General features: G+C 44.3%; 1 protein-coding gene across 4 annotated transcripts in view; it reads right to left on the reverse strand.

Moving 5' to 3' along the window:
- Positions 1 to 6,637: 6,637 nt before the first annotated feature.
- Positions 6,638 to 20,810, reverse strand: part of plekhg5b (pleckstrin homology domain containing, family G (with RhoGef domain) member 5b) — a 77,063-nt gene continuing 62,890 nt past the window's right edge. For all 4 annotated transcript variants that reach the window (XM_085443215.1, XM_085443214.1, XM_085443216.1 and 1 more), the window contains 13 exons: positions 14,969 to 15,160; positions 13,564 to 13,737; positions 12,371 to 12,466; positions 11,914 to 12,114; positions 11,332 to 11,442; positions 11,066 to 11,215; positions 10,800 to 10,937; positions 10,594 to 10,713; positions 10,286 to 10,418; positions 10,006 to 10,121; positions 9,689 to 9,843; positions 8,456 to 9,505; positions 6,638 to 8,229 (listed from right to left, as the gene is read on the reverse strand). In XM_085443215.1, coding sequence (XP_085299341.1) covers positions 8,220 to 8,229; positions 8,456 to 9,505; positions 9,689 to 9,843; positions 10,006 to 10,121; positions 10,286 to 10,418; positions 10,594 to 10,713; positions 10,800 to 10,937; positions 11,066 to 11,215; positions 11,332 to 11,442; positions 11,914 to 12,114; positions 12,371 to 12,466; positions 13,564 to 13,737; positions 14,969 to 15,160 — 2,646 coding nt within the window. In that variant the 3' untranslated portion in view covers positions 6,638 to 8,219. The remainder of the gene's footprint in view (positions 8,230 to 8,455; positions 9,506 to 9,688; positions 9,844 to 10,005; positions 10,122 to 10,285; positions 10,419 to 10,593; positions 10,714 to 10,799; positions 10,938 to 11,065; positions 11,216 to 11,331; positions 11,443 to 11,913; positions 12,115 to 12,370; positions 12,467 to 13,563; positions 13,738 to 14,968; positions 15,161 to 20,810) is intronic.

Raw genomic sequence — 20,810 nt, forward strand, 5'->3', positions numbered from 1 at the left:
GTCTACGAATTTGGACAGCCTTCGGCGCGTCGCTGTGACGTAATCGGTCTACAAATGCGGCCTCAGGAGAATGCAGCCCATGAATTTGGACACGACATATATGTGAAGTTCTGTCAGTTAATAAAGTGGTTGGAGTGAGACACTGAGACCTCTCCTGTCGTTGTTACATACCTCCACATTGGTGACCCCTGTAGTGAACATGCTAAGGCTCGACGACGAAGCCAGCTCTGGCCTGGAAGCATCGGCGGCCGCCGGACCTTCACCTCCGCCGATGGCTGCGTTTGCTGTGGCGCTTAAATTGCCGGATTTTTGGCTTCACGATCCTCCTTCATGGTTCATGCACGTAGAAGCTCAGTTTGCTCTTCGTGGAGTTTCAGCCGACGACACTAAATACCACCATGTGGTGGCCTCACTTGACCCGCTGTCAACCCGCCGTGTGATGACTCTCCTCCGGGATCCCCCAGCCCAGGGCAAGTACGCCGCCCTCAAGGGGCTGCTGCTGCGGCGTTACTCCCTCTCTGATGCTGAGCGGGCCGAGAAACTCCTTTCCATCGCGGGCCTGGGCGACGGCACCGCCCTCGAGCTCATGGAGAGCATGCTGTCCTTGCTGGGCGCGGAGGACGGAGGATTTCTCTTCACCCACCTCTTTCTTCGACAGCTGCCGGCTCCAGTGCGCGCTGGCCTTGCCAACTCCCCGCTATTGGCCACGAAGGATTACCGCTCCCTTGCGGAAGAGGCGGATCGCATCCTCCTGGCTACCAGGACTTTCGGCGTCCAGACGGTTATTCAGGACCCACCAGCGTTTACTGGTGGCCAGCAGCTCGAAGGAGCAGCACATGTTCCATCTGCGTCAGGTTTTTCAGCGTTTGGCGGAGCATGGACTGATTATTAATCAGTCTAAATGCCAGTTTGGATTGCCCGTTCTCGATTTCCTTGGGCACCGTGTTTCCGCCGAGGGCGCGGTTCCGTTGCCTGACAAAGTCCGAGCTGTTTCGGAATTTCCGCGTCCCACGACTGTTAAGGCACTGCAGGAATTTTTGGGGATGGTGAATTTTTACAACCGTTTTCTCCCCAGAGCGGCACATCTGCTGAAGCCCCTTTATGGGGCGTTAAAGGGTAAAAAAGCTAATGACCCCGTTGACTGGTTTCCGGACAGCATCCAAGCGTTTTCTGATGCTAAGTCAGCGTTAGCTAATGCTGCCCTTCTGGCCCACCCATCCCCCTCAGCGCCGATTGCGTTGACCACTGATGCGTCGGACATAGCGGTGGGTGCGGTGCTGGAACAGCGAATCTCGGGTGTCTGGCAACCGCTCGCCTTTTTCAGCCGTACGCTACGTGACAGCGAACGCAATTACAGCGTTTTTGACAGGGAGCTACTGGCGCTCCACCTGGCGTCTCGTCATTTCCGGTTTTTTCTCGAGGGTCGTCACTTTACCGCATACGTGGACCACAAACCCTTGACGTTTGCCATGTCCAAGGTTTCCGATCCATGGAGTGCACGCCAGCAGCGCCAGTTGGCAGCCATTTCTGAGTTTACCACGGACATTCGGCACGTGGCTGGTAAATCCAATCATGTGGCTGACTGTTTGTCCCGTGCGCTGGTTTCTCCCGTCTTTCTCGGCATAGACTACTCCGCCATGGCTGCCGATCAGAGCGGTGACCCTGACATCCTCGCGCTTAAATCCACCCAGACGGGCCTCATACTGGAGGACAGTGTAACAAACCTTTTGGGTTATAGCACCACTAGGGGGGGTTGCCCAACTATTGTAGTAGCTGTGGGGGTCTCCTAGTGGGTGTGTGAGTTGTTAGCGGCAGCCATTTCATGCTGCTCATGTTCCATGCTCCAAGAAAGCACCTTACTTACTGTTGTGACAAGCTGGCGCTGGTGGTACCAATCCCCGCGCATGTAGGTTCGGACGAGTACAGCCGAGGAGACCTGGCTTATAAAGTGTAATGTTGCTGACGGCGAATAAAGGTCTGTTATTGGATTTAACCGACTGGTTCCGTGTTATCCGGCTAACCTCCACACCACATGCCCGCTGGACCGGCTAGCCGCTCCTTCCTCGCCAGACTGCTGTTACAACAGACCCGTGCAGGACGGTGGTCCCCTCCTCGTCTGTGACGTTTCCACCGGCCGCCCTCGCCCTGTGGTTCCCGCTTCCTGGCGTCGTCAAGTTTTTGACTCGGTACATGCTCTCTCTCATCCAGGGGTCCGGGCCTCTGTTAAACTGGTCAGCTCTAAATTTGTTTGGCCAGGCCTTCGCAAATCTGTTAAGGAATGGGCGTCGGCGTGCATTCCCTGCCAGCGCGCGAAGGTTCATAAACACACCAAGGCGCCCCTGGAGCCGTTCTTCATACCCGGCAAACGTTTCGATCATGTGCATGTCGATCTGGTGGGTCCCTTGCCGCAGTCACAAGGTTTTACGCACCTTTTGACTGTTGTTGACCGGACCACCAGGTGGCCGGAGGCGGTCCCCCTGGCGTCCACTACCGCAGCAGTGGTGGCCAAGGCGTTTTTGTCGACCTGGGTCTCGCGTTTCGGCCCACCCGCGGACATTACGTCAGACAGAGGCCCCCAGTTCATTTCCGAGCTTTGGTCGGCCATGGCTGATGGACTGGGGGCTAAAGTCCACCGCACAACCGCATACAACCCGCAGGCTAATGGGATGTGTGAACGGTTCCACCGGTCGCTGAAGGCTGCCTTTCGCGCCTCCTTAAAGGATGGCAATTGGGTTGACCGCCTCCCGTGGGTTTTGCTTGGGCTGCGCTCTGCGGTTAAGGAGGATCTCGGCGCTTCCCCAGCTGAGCTAGTGTTTGGTCAGCCCCTCCGCGTGCCTGGAGAATTCTTGCCTGAAAATCCTCCTCCCTGCTTCGATCCATCGGTGCTCTCTCTCACCCCGCTTTTGCACTCGCTTCGGGTTCCTGGTCCGGTGCACCATTGCGTGCCTGACACCTTTGTTCCAAAGACTTTAGAGACTGCTAAGTTTGTTTTTGTCAGGCACGATGCCCACAGGACACCGCTGCGGCCGCTGTATGACGGCCCGTTCAGGGTTATTGAACCGGGCCAGAAACATTTTGTTTTGGATTTTGGGGGTCGAAGGGAGACTGTGTGTGTTGACAGACTTAAACCAGCACATGTTCTTCCGGACAGTGATGTAGTGCCGGCCCAGGCCCCTCGCCGTGGCCGACCTCCTGCGCTGGGGTTGACAGTCTCTGGTTTTCCCCCCAGGACTACCCCCGGACCACCAACGTTTGAGCCTCCTCCTGCCTTTCCTGCTCGCCTTCACCAGCCTCGTTCACAGGATGGACCTTCCTCTGCCTGTTCTCTCCCTCCCAGGTTCAGTCGTGCGGGTCGTTTGCTTAGACCCAGGGTCCTGGACTGAATGGAGACCTGACTGTGTGTTCTAGGGGGGGTATGTGTGGCGGACCACCAGGTGGCTCCACTCACACACAAGTTGAAGGGAAGTGTGGGGGTGGAGATTTTGGCGCTGACTATATGTGAAGTTCTGTCAGTTAATAAAGTGGTTGGAGTGAGACACTGAGACCTCTCCTGTCGTTGTTACATACCTCCACAAAAAGATATTTAACTGTAATGTAGCAGCACTGTTATCTCAGATTAATTTAATTTAAAATTCAAGAATTTTCAAGTAAATCATGTTTTAATTATATAGAAATGTGTGGTTAAGGATATAAAGAAGTATTTTAAATGAGTTACAGTGAAAAGAAGTGTCTGTAAATGGTAATATAAACAGAATTTTCCATTTTTCTATTAACAGACATTTGTTATTAAAGGTAGTGAAAATATACTGTAAAATCTACAGAATTTTCCATTTTACCATTTACAGAATAGTCGTGAAGTTTTTCTAAAGATTTTTTTTACAGTGTAATATGATGTGCCACTGGGACACATAGAGAGGGGAGTAAGCCAGAGCACTGTCAGGAGAAACCTGACATAACAAAGAGAAACCATATTTTTTCAATATTGGCCTCTCTTCAATGGCTCCCTGTTAAATCCAGAATGAATCCAATTTAAAATCCTTCTCACATACAAGATCTTGAATAATCATGCTACAAATTTCAGGTACTATAAGGTCCTCAAGATCTCACGAGAGCACTTTGCGCTGAGACTGCTGGTTCACTTGTGGCTCTTTGGATATTTGAAAGTACAATAGCAGGTCGACCCTTCAGCTTTCAGGCCTCTCTTCTGTGGAACCAGATTCCAGTTTAGATTGGAGAGTCGCCTTTTCTGTTTAAATTTTTTTTTTTAAGTTTAAAACTTTCCTTTTAAATAAAACGTATAATTGGGGCAGGATCAGGTGACCCTGAACCCTCCTGTAGTTACACTGCAATACACCTAGGCTGCTGTGGTCTTCCCATGATGCTCTGTTTCTTCCTCACTGACCTCTTTTCTGTTTTTGTGTGTTTATATAGCATCTTGTTATTATTCATCTCTGGCTCTCTTCCACAGTGCAGCTTTTGTCCTGTCTTCCTTCTCTCACCCCCAACCGATTGTTTCCCCTTCATGAGCTTGGTTGTGCTCGCACTGTTGACAAACTAGTGGAGGAAAGTATTTTATGGTGGATAAATTCTATAAAAAACTATTAAACAATAGTTGAATTGTTTAATTAATTGTGATTTTTAAGCATTTATAAAGTTAGTTTGTTAGATCATTGTTCCACAGAGTGGACCTCATGCAGCCCCTGTTTTATAGCAAGGAGTTTTACAAATAACATATGGACATGCTTGTTGCTATTTGTCTACTTAATGCGGTTTCCAGGGCTCCGTGAGAGCAGAAAAGGACCAGATGTTCCTTTGCACCATCTGAAGGTCACCAGCATCAGTCTAGTGGCGTTGGTTGTGATCGAGGGCAGATGTTCCCAGGGTTATCCATTCCATATGGCTGCCACTCGTCCACTGGCCTTTTCACAGCACAGCGCTTGTAAACACGCTTCAGTTTGCTGTTCTCTTTTTTTCTGACCCTGTAAAACATGTCCTAAATCCAATCACCTAGTCCCTTTAGAGGGGATGATGTTGATGAATGGAAATGTGTAGTGGTAGTAGTGACCTATAAGCCCCTATTGAGATTACAGGCAGGCAAGCAGCCAGCCAGCCAGGCCTGGTCAGACCACTGGGAAACGGCTAGAGCTTAAAGAGGGATTGTTTAGATAGACAATAGTGTCTACCTGGTTTTAATCCCCGCTCAGAAAGAGTATAGAGGATTGGCAGAGTTTAATAAATGAAAGTGCTCCTATAATCAGGATTTGCCAAAGTGCCCCTTTGTGTTAATCGTCATTTTTTACAGCATGGTTTTTGACATCTGCCACAGCAAGTGGTGTTAACCCTCTGCTGCCCCAGCTGTACGCAGCACATTTCCACCAGACTTCATGCAGAGAAAAGCAAAAAGGGAGAAGTAAAGTTACACCGTTTAGTGTTCATGCACATTTCTGTTCTGTTCTGTACTTTAAGAGATGGTACAGAAATGTTTCTTCATAGCATCTTTATTCAGCAGTTGTTGTTAAAAAAGCCTGGCGGGTGTGTTGCAGCATCCCTTTTTTACCTTATAACTTGTTCATATTTTATAGTGTGTCATAATGTACTTGCATATACTCTATAGGTTTTAGCCAGATTGCAGCCATCGTGGCACAACCTCTTTACTTACTTAGCAGAGGCTAATAGAACGGGGATGTGTAATTACTTCAGAGCTAAAATAGAAAGCTGCATTTTATTTAATTAAAGTTCAGCGCATCAGCAGTAAAGCATAATAAAATTGTTTTAAAATCAAGGATTACAACAGTAAATCCCAATGGGCCAGATGTGAGAATGGGAGGGGCCGCTGCATTCTGGGACCAGATTAAACAGAAAATCCCACAGGGCCGCACTGTCTTTTTCCTGCAGCTTAGGGGCTTGTGTGGATTCAACATGCTGTAATCCACCGATTAGCTGATATAATCACCTGTAAATACACCTTGGCCGGGACGTTACTCTCGGCCATTAGGCTCTGGTCTAATGCTCCACATGTTCGTCGGACCGTTTACTGTTGAGACGGGTCGGATTTCACCTCATCTGAACTTTCTGGGAATTTGAAGCAGACGGTCGGCCCAGACAGACAGCTGTTCTGACTGTGTGATCCAAATGAGTTCTCAGAAACTTAACTGGAAAATATAAATGCTCTTTGAATCCAAATTAAACCCAAACTAAGTAGAATATAAGTGGTTTGAAGCAGCATTGTAATTCTACTTTGTCTATTTGCTCAAAGCACATTTCAACACTGCATGCTAATACTTATAATTACAATAAATGTTAACATTTTACATTCAAAACTAGTTCAATATTTGTGCTTTGCCATTATATTTATGGTACTAAACCAAAGCTGAAGTTACAGGTGAAAAGGTAACGCTTACACAAACTTCAGAGAAAAGTAATTCACGCACTGCACTGTATATATTTAAGTTCTTACTTAATCTAAATATGCCAATACATCGTCTGCCACTGCTCTGCTGATCTTATATCAAATAAGTTGATCTAATGAATTGCTGCCACACATGGTCAGGTCGGTCTGGTGTAATTTGCCCCTCAACGTTCTTTCGCCACCTGCTGTCTGTGCACGGTTAAGAACACAAGAGACGGGAACAGTCTGACCAGTTCATGTTGTTTTAATGCCATGCCGTTCAGATTCAGCCTCTCTCCTCAAATCACTCCATTACATTGGATTAAACCATTAAAAAGAGGGATTGTATCTGTATTTGAGCCTGTGTTGAATTATTATTTTGTAAGACACTTTATAGTCATTACTGAAAAAGGAAACACATTATTTTGGTTCATAGCACATTAATGCCTGGCAAGGAAAAAAAAAATATTAAGACTAAATTGACCCAAAAAAAAGAAATCACAAAACACAGAAGCAAACAATATAAACAATATCTTATATATAAAACAAATGAGTCATAATAAATATTACATAAACACACAAAAAACTAAACACTTAACTTATTTGGTTTGGGCAACATTTTGAGTAAAGTCCGTAATTACTGATCTGAAAAGCCAAACATCAGTGTGAATGTTACGTTTACTGTTTTTTTCTTCCCCTTAAATCTCCCAGAGAACACCATTCATCTAAAATGAGAGTCACCACCCCAAACTTTTTATTTAGCCTCCTCTTTCTAGCAAGAAACACAATCACGTGTGCACTCCTTTTGTTTTTCCTATAAATCAGTTCCTGTGTGTGCTTGTAAGCCATCCAAGCCTTTATATAGTGCAGAAAATTCCACAAAACAGCTTTAGTCACACATGTTCTGTCTATTTTTTAGGAATATCTTCTCACTAGTTCAACCTACAATCAAATAAAGAAGAATCAAGTCTTTATGAGCTGATATGCGATTGGCTGCTTTGGACTTGCTTTGCCTTTTTGCACTTTTATTTATTTAATAATTTTTTTGCTGGGAATCTACCAGCTCTACAAGTCTTCCATCTTTGTGTTTGTAATAGAACGGGAGCAATTTTGGTTCAGTCAGGATTGGACTCATAAGTCAAATGTAGACATTCATTCACAGTCACACACAGATGTCTTTACAGCAAACACGTACAAATAAAAATTCATTGTGACTGTAAATGTAAATTCACTCATTAGTGACCTTTCTACTTAACAAAGATAACTGTGCAATTTTTTTTTTTACTTTTCTGAAGCAAACCAGGACTAGTACAAGTATCAAGAGCTCGTCTTAGGCGCCGTTTTCTTGTTCAGCCACGTGTAGAGAAGATTTTCAAGATTTAGTTTTCCCTCTTTTCACCTCAGAAGAAGGGAGAAGTGCAGGACTCAGCTCCACCTTTTCTCTGGTGTGGAGTGCAGTAATGAGGTCTTAAGGCCTCCGCCGGGATGCCTCCTGTCTGTAGGGGCTCCTTACGTACTCCGCCCAAAGTCCAACTTAAGGTTCCAGCCCCCATTAATGCTACTTCCGTTGCAAAGTGCAAGCAGTTAATATCTCTCTGCCCCTCCCTCCCATTTGAGTAATTTGGAAACCAACGCAACAGCAAAATCAAAAACACAAATGGATTGCTATTGTTGTGATGTTAAAAAAAAGGGACAGTCATTGTCCAAAAAGCAACAGGAAGGGAGAGGGCAGGAAGAGAGCGAGTGCATTTGTGTGTTCAGTCCATCCTCATAAAATAGGGATTCTTCCTTGTAATGTCCATATGCCACCAGTCAGCATTTGGAAGAGCTGTTATACCTCCCTGGGGGAGAAAGGATAACATTAATACACACATACCTTTCAGGAAAAGTACCTAAAACAAAATTTAGGAGCATTTCCTCACTTCCTTCTTTGAGATCAAAAACACTCCTGTATGTATAATAAATATGCAGCTGAAAACAGAAGGGCACAAGGAGCCTGGCTCTGTGAGACTAAGTTTCTTCTCAAACTATCAGATTATTTCTTATATAATAGAAGTAATGACTTACGATGCTGTCAGTGTGGAGTTCAGGACAAGAGTGGTGCGTATCCTGTACAGCTGAGCCAGCGTCAGCTTCTTGTGTTGGCCTGGAGATTTTCTCTTTTTGGGCGATGCCTCCGCTGCTGACTTGGCTTTCTTATCTAAGCAGGCAGAAGGAGTCACTTCCCCATCTGAGCTGTCGCTCTGAGAATCGTTATCCTCGCATTGTCCGTCGGGCGCCCCGTGGCCATGCCTGGCTTCCGCCCTCCTCAGGGTGGCACTGAGTTTGTCAGAGGGCAAGCTAATGCTCAAGCAATCGTCAGACTGGTCGAGGTCAGTGGAAAATAACTCCTTGTTTTCCACTGACGAGTTCTGGTCCAGCTCGGACATGCTCTTACTGTGCGACAGCTTTGACGTGTCCATGTCTCCGCACAGCGATTGGTCCTGCGTCTCAGAGCTGAGGGAGTGTGTGTGGGAGATGGGGTGGCTACCATGAAAGTGTTGCAGGAGGTTGTCTTCGGAGCGGGATAGAGCCAGAGAGGACAACCCCAGGAGGCAATGGAGTCGGGGGTGTACATGAGGCCGCCGACGAGGTTTAGAGGACTGGACAACTGACACCTGAGACCCTAATGAAGCATCCTCCTCTTCTTCCTCTTCTTCATCCACTTCTTCTAATTCTGTCTCTTCGTGCTCTGGCTCCTGACTCTCCCTGTCTCCCTCTTCCTCCTCAGTCTCCTCGCCTTCACTTTGGCCAGGCTGTGGCTGCAGTTCTCTTAGGAGGGATTCAGGGGAGAGGGTACCGTAGGCGCTGTCCATGGAAAGAGAGCGGCACTGGGGGTCCAGGTCCTCACTGTCTGGTCCCGTGCCCTGATTGTGCTCAGTGTAGATGGCGGAGTGGACTCTGACTGGACTTGACGACTTCTGACCCACAGACCTGTCAGAAAGGGAACCCACAGCGCTATCCAAGTCTTTATTAGCGCTTTCCTGGAGGTTTATGTTGGAAGCAGGAATTTCTGAGTGCTCGCTGGGCTCATCGACATCCATCACTGATAGGGTCTCAGTAGAACCGTCTGATTGACTGAAAGGAGAATTTTGGTTGAACGTTAGACTTAAAAAGCTCACCAGAAAGCGTGTAAGGAAAACATCAGAGACAATAATGGATCACTTTAAGGAATAGTTTGAGATTTTAAGAAAACAATTTGTGTAGAGTTCTATTCATGTTACAAAAGTGCAGCAGATTTTATTCTTTACACTTCAGTACCTTGAGTTTTGCTGATCCTTGTGACTCAGCAAAGGGGAACTTGTAGTGGAGTTGCTGCTCTCATCTTCCTCCTCCTCTTCTCCATCCCCCATACATCTCTTCTGACTGTCCTGCTGGCGGAGGAACTCCTCAGTGCGAAGCCTTTGGAGCTGGTTCTAAATTGAAAAGCACCATTTACATTAAATATGTAAATGACTGTAAAAATTTGTGCTTCTAAAGTAAAAATTTAAAAAAAAATAAAAAAAAAACCACACATAAAAATCTCATATCTGGATGCTGTCCGATATTTTTTCTATAATAAAACATTGCTATCCTACCTGGACATTGCAGATTGCATCTATCCAACTTCGCCCCTGGGTGGCGCTGTTGGCTTGGAAAGTGTACGCTGCCACTGCACTCTTGAATTCATTGAGGTAGATGAGGATGAAAGAGCCTGTAGGAGACATAAAACGTGAAAAATTTAGTACTCTGTGGATTGAAAAGTCACCTATATAATTAAATAGCTTCTCAAAAGGTGAGAATTTCCTGGATTTTCTGCTTTATTAAAACAAAAAATATATATTATTCAGGAGTTAAAGTCAGTATTTGAGCACTCACCTGGGTCTTTGAGTTCCTTACAGATGACGTTGTGAATAAGGAGAGGCTGACGGATAATTTTGACTTTCTCCACTCTTTTCACCGGCTTAGTAATTAGCAGCAGGTCGGTGAACAGAAAACAATAGACCTCCATCTGTGGGGACAGTAAACTCATTTCAGTTATGGTAACTCTTGTAATGTTTTACACATCTGCAGTTTTTGTGAGATTTTACGTAACCGCAAAGGAAACATGAGAATCCACGTGTAATCTGAATATAAAGATAAGAGCTCATCGTGTGTTTCCAAGCAGTCATGCGAGTCAATCTTACCCTACTGTCTTTGCCCTCCTTCATCCTCAGCGCGCCCTCGAGATGCAGCTGTCGAGTCTCTTCCGGAGATACATCTCTCATGGGAGCCATGAGGTCAAAGTGGTTGTACTCCTTGAGGATCTGAGGGGGGAAAGATAAAGGCATGAAGCAGAGTTTGACATGAAGTCTAATTTTAGGGCACTGGGGTATTGTAAAGTGTTTCTTACCTTCTCCACTTCTTCACTGCTCCCCTCTACAGCCTCATAGCAGTCTATACGGGCAGAGATGGTGGCGAGCTTCTGTTGTTCTTGACGCTGTCGCATCTGGGAGTCTACGCTGTTGATAAAGCCCTCTACTGTGGCAACCTTAATTGGAAAACAATGACAAACATACATTTGCATTCAGACCTCAGGCAGGGTGACAAGCAGTCAAAGCATATACTTTAGTGTAAATGAGAAAAACAGCACTTTCTAAATGCTTTCCAAGTTCTTACCATGCTGCTGACAATGTCACGGGTTGCTGGTTCATCTGTCTTCTTGAGAAGAATCTTCAGTAGGAGCGGGTATTTGGTCAGTCTCTGGTGAGGCTTTGCCAACATGTCGGCCAGCTTCAGACGGTTACACTGCTTATTGGTCTCTGCCCACTGAATTGAGTCAGACAAAAGCAGGAAGTCAGGCATCAGAAATGAGGAGAAAAGCCAAGGATGAGTTTTTGGGCAGAGAGCATCTGGGATTATCGTAATGGTAAGAGAAACCTTACCGTGACGTAGGTCCTGAAGAGCTCATTGTCCCTGAGAAGCGTGCGCATGTACTCCATGCAACCCTCCTCCTCCATGCAATAACGGATGTAGGGCTTGAACATGGTGCCAAACTGAACCCACACACAGAAACAAAGACATGCGTCATATTTACTTCTGTCATCAGGAAAACAAAGACGTACTAGCTGCTAATTCACGTTTCTTATCCTATTTATGCTTAAAAATTGTGAAACAGCAAGATTTTATGTTTACTGGCATCCATTATGTTTACTGTCATTGTTTTCCAGTGTACCTTTTAACCCAACTAATCAGGTGAATTGATAAAACACCTAAACCTTTATATGAGTCATAGTTACATAATCAGTCACACTTTTATATTGAACATGTAGTTACATGGTAATTACATTATTTATTAAATATAAAACCCTGGATTTTTTGACTTTGGAAAGATGCACTCAATGCTTTAAACCAAGATAAAGTTTCTATACTATTTAAATTAACTAGATGTCTTTCTTTTTTGTTGTCTGGGGGTGCATGCAGGGTTTGGATTCTCTTTTGTTGCATCTGTGGAGTCTGAAACTAACCGTTCTGAAACCATGGTGAAGGTCAGTGGGGTCGAGCAGAGCCCGGGCTTGCCTAGCCTTCTTCAGGGCAGGCAGCATGACCTGGGTCCAAAGGGAGGTGTGGAGGCGGACGATCTCCTGAATATTGCTGAACAACTTGGCGGGTTCCACCTCCGTCAGCAGGCCGCTCTCCTGCAGGTTCAGCAGCCCACACAGGAACAACTGCAAGAAGGGAGACATAAAAAGAGCGTAAGCCCTGAATATTACGACAGTAATCTGATGTAAGGCACTGCAGTTACGTCTAAACTTAAACTCCTTGTTTATTAGACAGCGATATAGGCCCCACACTTTGTCAATGTCTAATGAAAAAGAGCTTCATTGTATGTCTTATCTTTTACACTACACAACCCTCTTCATCTTACACAGTATGCAATTTATATATGCGTGAACAGACAACAAAAGCATTCTTTGCACTTACATCAGTGATGACTCGGAGTTTCTTTATGTAGGTAGCCTCTGTGTGCAGCAGCTCCCATATTGCTTCCTGCTGGTGGAACTGGCGTCTTGTCAGTGTCTGCGCACACACAGATTTTATTCATAAACATACACAATATTTATACGTTCCTCTCAACTGTTACAATATTAGCGTAAACTTCCTTTAGATTAGACATTTTAATCGCACCTCATTCCCATGTCAGAGTTTGGAGTACAACGATTACATCAGACATTTAAGCTAAATACTAAAACTCCCCAACAATATTTCCTCAGAAACTGTTTACATATACAAAAAAGTAAGAAATGAAAGGACTTAAAGGACAGTTCCAAGAACTTTTAGTTATTAATAAATGAACAATTAACTAAATGTTCACTTTCAAAACAAATCAAGTTACTGATTGCTTAGAATAAGGATAAGTGGTACAACATGGTGTGAGCCTAACAAACCATTTTTCCGCTTTACTCTTTAATTAAACACATCTTTATTATTTCTGCATACTTCCTTATGATTTCATGCTATAATGTAAATTGTATCCATACGTCAGTCGCGACGGTTTCTTATTGTCTTAAAAGTTCCACAGGAAATCTGTCACCCAACGCAACAAAAACAACAGTTGTTTCCTTGTGATGTTCTCATATTTTTTTACCGTAACTCACATCACCAACATTATTGTGTTTCAGCAATCAAGACAGTAATGTGTTCGGTGTAACTAACCATCAGAAGTACATTTACAGTATGAAAGACAGTATGTGTTGAGCAATAACCGCTAGCCCTGCTGATTGATCGTGGACTCGTTAACTCGTTACCATGTGCAACAACTCGGCGACGGCATGAGATGTGCGGCACAGAAATTCAGTTCCTTGTGGTAACATAACAGCGAAGTGCATTATAACCAGTATTTCAGGAAAAGAGGCATCAGGTTGAGTGTAAGAATGAGAAAGATAGATATAAGGAAGTAAGAATTGTGCACACACCAGAAACCAGCATGCATGCAAGTAATGTCATGAATGAGGAAATTGTAATGCCAAACCATTCGTGGTTCAGCATTACACCACTGGAAGTTACAAATATCTGCATTGATTCTAGTAGGAAACTGATTTTTTTCCATTATGTCTGCGCATACACGACAAGACAAAAGTGGGTGTGTTTGTGTGGTTTGCTTATCTGCACTGTACCTCTGAGTTGTCCAGTAGCGTTTGCCAGCTGTCCTCTAGGGATAGGTCGATCTCCTCCTCCTCCTCCTCCTCCCAGGAGTCCTGGTGGAAGGAGAGCTGTCGTGGCACCTTTGGCAATCCAAACAATGAGTAGGTCTGGAGTTTGCTCTGGAGCTGCTCCAGTCGATCCACCTCCTGCGATCAGATAAAAAACAATTTCAAAAACAGATGTGACTATTTTGAACAGAAACATGAAGAGACGCAAAAGTAACTGTCCATTTGTGTGACTGTTTATTGTTACATTCAAACTGTAAGTAGAGAGGGGTCTGTGTATTATAAGCATACACAATCCCGTCCTTGCTGGCGCCTAGGCCGCTATTCAGGTCTTTGTTCAAGCTGGCAGGCCTTATGTAGTTATGAAAATGAGCTCCGTGCATTGAGACCATCTTAACAATAGGAGACGGGGAGTGGGGTGAGTGCTACAAAACAGTGGAAAGAAACGGAGCGGGAGGATTGTGCTTCTTGAAAACAGTCAACAAAAAGTCAGAAATGTATGGGGGGAAAAAGATCCAAAGTTAGGACTTCTCGCTAAAGTTTGGTGTGAAAGCAGCTCAATGTTGTTTAACCCTACAATATGGAGGATGCCAAAGGTCCAGACCCAGGTGCAGGATCTCTGGCCCTGAGGGGATTTAAGGGGAACAAATAAATTGAAAAGGGATGGGCCCAGCAATGACAGGTGACTGACAGAAACTGTCTCCATTTGACATCTGCCACTGTTAAGGATGTGACCTCAGGGGATGAAATACAATGGAAGGCATGTTTGTGTGTGGGCGCGTGCCTGTCCTTCATTAGAATCAAAGTTGATTATCATTTTCAAAAACCTCTGATCCAGAAAGAGAAAGCCTTTGCTTAGGTTAACCTTGCGATCTTTAACGAGAGCTGAAAGGCAGACGGCGTTCCTTTTAAACAGAGCCAGGTTTACGCCTTCCCTATTTTCCATTCCTTATGATAAACTTGTTTATCAGCCATGTGATAAAAAGTTAAAAGTAGGAAATTTCCAGAAAGGATAGTGTTTTAAAAATCAAGATAAGAGTGGATAAAACTGAGTGCTAACAGAAGGCTTTTCCTCTACCTACTCATTTCCAGAGCTGCTGGGTGGAAAGTATGTGAGCCAACAAGTCAGGAGAACTTTGAAAGGAAATGACTTCACCAGGGCTCAAGGGGGATATGGCCTTCTGACCCCCTCCCACTGCTGCTTGCTACTGTTCTGTTTGTTTTTTTAATGTTTTCTTAATCTCAGACATCGTCTGGGCAACAAGCCTGCCTCCTACAGCCCTTTATAGCCAAAAGAAAGTGCAGCACTTTCACTTGGAACGAGATTGCACTCGCTTCTGTGATCATGTGATCGCAACCCTGTCGGCATTACCTTGCCAAAAGACCCCGCTCCAGCGTTGGAACTGAAGAAGCCACTGAAGCGGCTGGCAGCACGGTTCTTCCAGCTGTCGGGCCCAGCCCCTACAGCAGGTAGAGAGCCACCGATCTGTCCCAGAGCATCTGGGGTTGGGATATTCGCCTCACCCAGAAACTCTGTTATGTTCTTCCTCCGTCGGGCCTGACCCTGCGAGACAGAGAGAACAGACAAAAATCAGTTACATGATAGACCGTAATAGGAGGGAAAAAAAAGATCCAATGAGTGAATGAGGGGAATTATAACTGTTTCCAGCCAGACGCATCGAAAGAGACAATGACGAAATGATAGGACAAACAGGAAATCTGAAAGGGGAATTCTGAGCCAGGGATGACATCAACAGGACCGTTAAAACTATCCAAATGCCTGGACACAAACAGGAGAGGGAAGGACTGCCACTTCCTCGCTGTGTATGTTCACTGCATCACAAGGAGCAGGCGGGAGGTTGTTCCAAAAGAACAGACGGCCGAGTCTGGCCATTGTTCCCTGTCCATTGTTACCCTGTCAGCAGGCCCTGGCGTGCGCCCTCGCTCATGCAATCTCTGTACACTTTACGAGCAGCAGCAAAGCAAACAAACAGGGGCCACCTCAGTATCTGAGGAAGCAGTTGTTTTTGTCGTCGGAGTGTCAATGCTGAAGAATCTGCTGGTCAGGAGTCAGCAAGAGGCAGGACATCGACACCCTGCCACACTTCAAACACAGCAAAAGGAACTCACATTCCTGGACACTGACACCATTTCTGAAACTCGCCGTCCATTCCAGTGAAATTCTTTTACTCATCACCCCCCCAGAAACACAAACAAGCCTACACAAACACAATGTGGTAAAAACACCAAGCTGCTGCACTGATGGATATCACAGATGCACTTTCCAATTCTTCTGGTCCAAAACTGTCTGACTCGTGAAATTTCACAAAATAGTAAACAGCCAGTTTTAATTCATCACAGCCTAAAGTTTACTATTACAAATAACTGACATATAATTTGAGGACTATCAAATTATAAAATGTACCACAGATTAAAGCAAACTAAGACTGCACTTGACTTTTACTTTAGGGGAAACTGCAGGAACAAGAAGACTAGATAAAAAGCCTTGATTACTTGTAAAATGTAAATGGTTTTCAAGATAAAGTAATGATAACTGCCTGTCACCATAAACGTTTCTAGCATGTATATGTTACACAATGGAATGTAAACTGAAGCTAAAAAATGAAAAACTCTGACTGAAATGTTGCATTGTGAAGACTCATTTCAGGAGGGCCTTAATGGTACCACTTAACTACAATGAAGGTGCATAAGTGTCCTATACAGGGTTGCATAATGAGTAAGTAAATCTAAATTTTTAGTCCTTTCATCTTTCAGGAGTTATTACCAAAGAGAGCAGTGACCTAACTGCAGAGTGACATCTTGGCTTTAAAACAAAAACTAAAGTGAAAGAGGGGAAAGGGACAAATTTGGAGGCGCTTTAGTTGAAAGGGAAACGAGCATGGAGCCATTTAGGGACTTTTTGTTGGTCCAACTGGTCAAGGACACAGGTGGTAGGAAGTGCCGAGTCCCCATGGTCAAACAGGGAAAATCTGAACCCTGTGCTACTGAGAGCGCACGACTGGTCAAACTGAAACCTGATTCATTTGTCTGACTTTGCTGTACGAGGCAATCAAAGAACAGGGTTTTATACATTTAAAGGAGGCTGTAATAATGGCAAAGAAAAGCAGCTAAAGTATTTCTACATATCAGATGGCATACATGAAGGAAACTTTGGATCAGAAATGAACACCGTGAACAGTTTAAAAACCTGTTTTTGAGGAAACCACTTTCAGCCTCAAGGCCAGGAAGTTGTAATTATAACCACCAAGGGATAAATGCCATCAGCAGTTTCCCACCATATTAACAGTGCTCACCATTGAAGCCAGCGGCATGTCAAAAGTAACAAAAACCATCCTAATCCTTCAATTGGATTCATGGATCGCAGCCCATTCTGGAGCCAGCTGCTGCTCTCTGTCAACCTCTCGCCTCCTCTCTTTCCACTTCCACTGTGAAACACACATCCACGTCGTCCTCGTTGTTCAGTTCAGCCGATGCAAAGTCAGTCAAAGAAGTCGAATGACAGCTACAACACTCCCACGTTATTTCATCATCAGAACTTGAACTTCAATAAGTCTGCAAACGCCTATTCCAGCTGACAGGATCCGGGTTACCCGCCGCGTCCTGCAGAGTCCGATCGCAGCTTCTCTTTGAGCCGGGACGTATCTGTGTCCTGCCCTGCTGTTCCGACAGTCAGCGGTGAACCTACTCACTGAGGCGCCCAGCCTGCTTGCATTTCACACACGCACTGGCCAGAAGTCATAGCAACCAGGAGGATCCTGCCTCATTGTGTTGGGCAGGAAAGAGGAGGCACCAGAGGAGGCTGATCTGAATATTAGGAGGTGGAGCTTTTGCGGCAGCTTTCAGGGAGCTCCCTGGTTTGAACAAGCATCCTGGTACTTGTGGTGATGCCAAATGGTCTTTAGTCTCAACAGGCTGCTCTGAAGTACAAATAAACTATCAACTCCCTGCTTGTGAATCAGGCACACTTTGGTTTTCTTCCCTCCCCCAAAGGATTCACCCCCCGATTAGCCCTGCTTGTAGTGCAAGCAGATTGCAGTTTGGATACTTCTTTTTTTACTCTTATTTGGACGCAAAGCCATTATTCTTTGCCATCTTTAATCGCTGTTTTGCTTTAGAGATCCTTAAACAATGCCAGGCAACGGAGTCAAAACAAGGAAAGAAATTCCCCAATAATGACAAAAAGGGAAATCCCCTTTGTTTACTTGCTTGTTTTAGCACATTCAAAATGCTGCTTATGCCAAGCAGATAAGCTCGAGCGGGCGCACAGCTTCTCAAAAAGAAAAGGCTCAGAACTTTCTAGATAAAGTAGATTACGAGAGAATTAAGTCCAGAGATTGTTGGGATTGTGTGAGTTTACATTAGCTATTTTTTTGTCAGTATCTCAGGATATTTGGGTTTTGGGCTGAAGATCAAACAAAAGTTGTAATTGGCACTTTGGCATACTGAATAAATCTAATCAGATTATTATAATTAGCATAACAATAGATCTTGACTACAAGAACTATACAACAGTTGGTAACAACTCTAAACATTACAGTCAAAGAAATTATATTTATCTTAGTAATTACACTGCCCATTAGTTCTTCAGTCAGACCAAATATAGATGAGTCACAATAATAAAACCAACTAACATAGGTCTTCTTGTTACAACGCCTGCAACACAATGTTTTTCTGGATTACTTTGAATCCTGGCACACACAATGGTTTGATGACACTCCCCAACAAGCACAGCTACACACCCTGCCATACTGCAAAACCTGGTGCTGGTTTGGTTCCCAAACTCTACAGACCCCAGCCATAACCTGCTACTAATAGGACTCAAAGGATCCAATAGCACCATCCTGGTACCAGACAACACAGACATATTCTATGATCCTATGTTTTGGTGGCATAATGAGGATCTGGTGGCAAACATTAAGCCGCTCAACTCATTTCTGCCCAACTAATTATGTTTACAAGCTTTTCCTCGGGCCTACTGTGTAAACCTGACCTGAGCGGTCTCTGTTATAAAGCAACACAATTTGGGAACAGACTTGTTCAGCAGGTCTAGTTGGGGCCAGTCAGGTTAATGATATCAAGCACCGAGCTTGCCCACACAGCCTTATCTTATCACTGTAGTTTGTAGCATCAACCTTGGCCTGTAAAGAAGAACAATCATAAAATGGGAAGGGATTGTATTGAAGTAAGTGGTGACAAAGAGAAAAGTAGTGCCCCCCCCCCCATTACTCACTGTGCCCCTTCAACTACCTTTATGCAACTGATAACAACTTCCCTTGATCAGGAAAGTTGATTAACGATGGGAAAAAGTGTGCACACTGACCTTCCTCAAAGCTTGAATACACACCAGCTTAAGCAGTAAAACACACATAACGTGTGCTTAACCAGGAAATTAAAGCTGAGAGAAACTCCACGTTAGTCAACACACACGTGCCAAATATTTGCCATTTTTTAAAAAAGCAATCATTTGATTAAAAAAATGACTCGATTATTTGTTCACTGCAGCTAAAAAACAAAAACATAATTTTTTTAGACAAAGAAAAGCAGTAAAAATACTCATATCTTCCACTGCACTTTGACCAATCAACAGGCCTCTCACCTGACTCTCAGTTAATGTTGGTGTCGGTGGTTCAGGAATCTCCGTGTGCACATTCAGTAGGTCCCAGCTGCGCCAGGATGTAAGACGGACAAAGCGAACCATTTTCCACAGGAAAAAAAATTAAATTAAATAAATAAGACCCCCGATTTGGGGGAAAAAAGGGTCCAGAGTAATCAGAAAAGCAGAGGCACTTCCAGGAAAGCACAGTCCTGACAACAGTGCAAGCGGAGAGAAGCATCACACTTTCTTCTCTTGCATAAGTCTCACTCTGTCTGCCTAAGCCTTCAGGTACTGTGTACTGAAGACCAAAGGTCACACAATCACAATCATAAAGGTGTGTGTGTGTGTGTGTGTCTGCTCTGCAGAAATCTCCTCCTCCAGGCATTAGGGGAAGTCCTTTGTCTTTCCAGCACACGAACACGCCTCCTCACCCTTCTCAGGTTTTGGCACCTCCCACACTATATGGGGAATTCATAATGGACTCTTAACAGCTAACATAATTACTGTAATTCTACAAAAGACATGAATCATCTAAAGTATTCACACAGAAAAATGAGCTAGTTTCAGCAGCTAATAGATCTAATAGGTCCAGATACACCATTACTGGGACTTTTTACAAATAATCTTAAGAAGCCACAAATGCTAACGATTAGTCTGAAACGTACCGATAGCTAAAATAGCCAATTTCCACTGGAGAATGACTAACGATTATTTTTTTTATCAGTGAATCTATCAATCGCTTCCTTGATTATTCACTTAACAAAATATCAGCGTCCTTATTGCGCACTAATAGGTCAAAAGGCAAAGCCATTGAAAAATCCTCAGATTAAAGGAACTTAAATTTTAATATATTTGGCTGATCTGCCAGGAAAAATAATTTTACTAGAATTAATCAAATAATTCATTATCCAGAGAGGAATTACAACTCAAATCTACAGTAAGATGTCTGTTTTTTAATAAGATATAAAGGATATATAGTGATTAGTGATCTATTAGCTAGAGCTGATGTCACGAATGAAATGGCACCGTGTGCACGCAAGAGATCAAAGTCTAACATTCATACTTATCAGGTCAATCAGAGGCACTTCTCACCCTATTTTTTCAAACAAAGCGCTCATGTTTCTGTTCAGTTCTTAAGATCAATCCAGCAGTAATGACCCTGCGTGACCGCTGCTGACTGAAGCATTGTCATTCAGAATGATTTCTTTGTTAGTTTGCAAACTGGGCAGCTTTGATCTATCTTACAGGTCAGACAGTGAAAGACGAGTCCTTGATGTGATAGTCTGAAACACAAGAGCACCACATTAACATCCACAGCTGTGTAACACGGGGACTGAAACACACTGTATGACCTGATTTAAAAGGAAATAAAGACAATTGCTCCTGTCAGTTTCTCTTGCATTTCAAAACAAACGAAAGCACACTGAGGGCACTGTATGAGTCGATTCCTGCAACACGAATACAGTAACAAAAAACACTCTAAAGGTGACTAAAATGCGTAAAAATAAAAGGAGACATAACATTACTCCCAACTCTGTGTCATCAGCTGACAATTAGTCTGTCTACATTATCAAGTTTCTCAAGTCCTGAAGGCTTT

The sequence above is a fragment of the Copadichromis virginalis genome, linkage group LG20 (assembly GCF_057382275.1).
Source record: "Copadichromis virginalis isolate Kocher_CV1m ecotype Utaka linkage group LG20, C_Virginalis_male_GT1.1, whole genome shotgun sequence".
Classification (NCBI taxonomy): Eukaryota; Metazoa; Chordata; class Actinopteri; order Cichliformes; family Cichlidae; genus Copadichromis; species Copadichromis virginalis.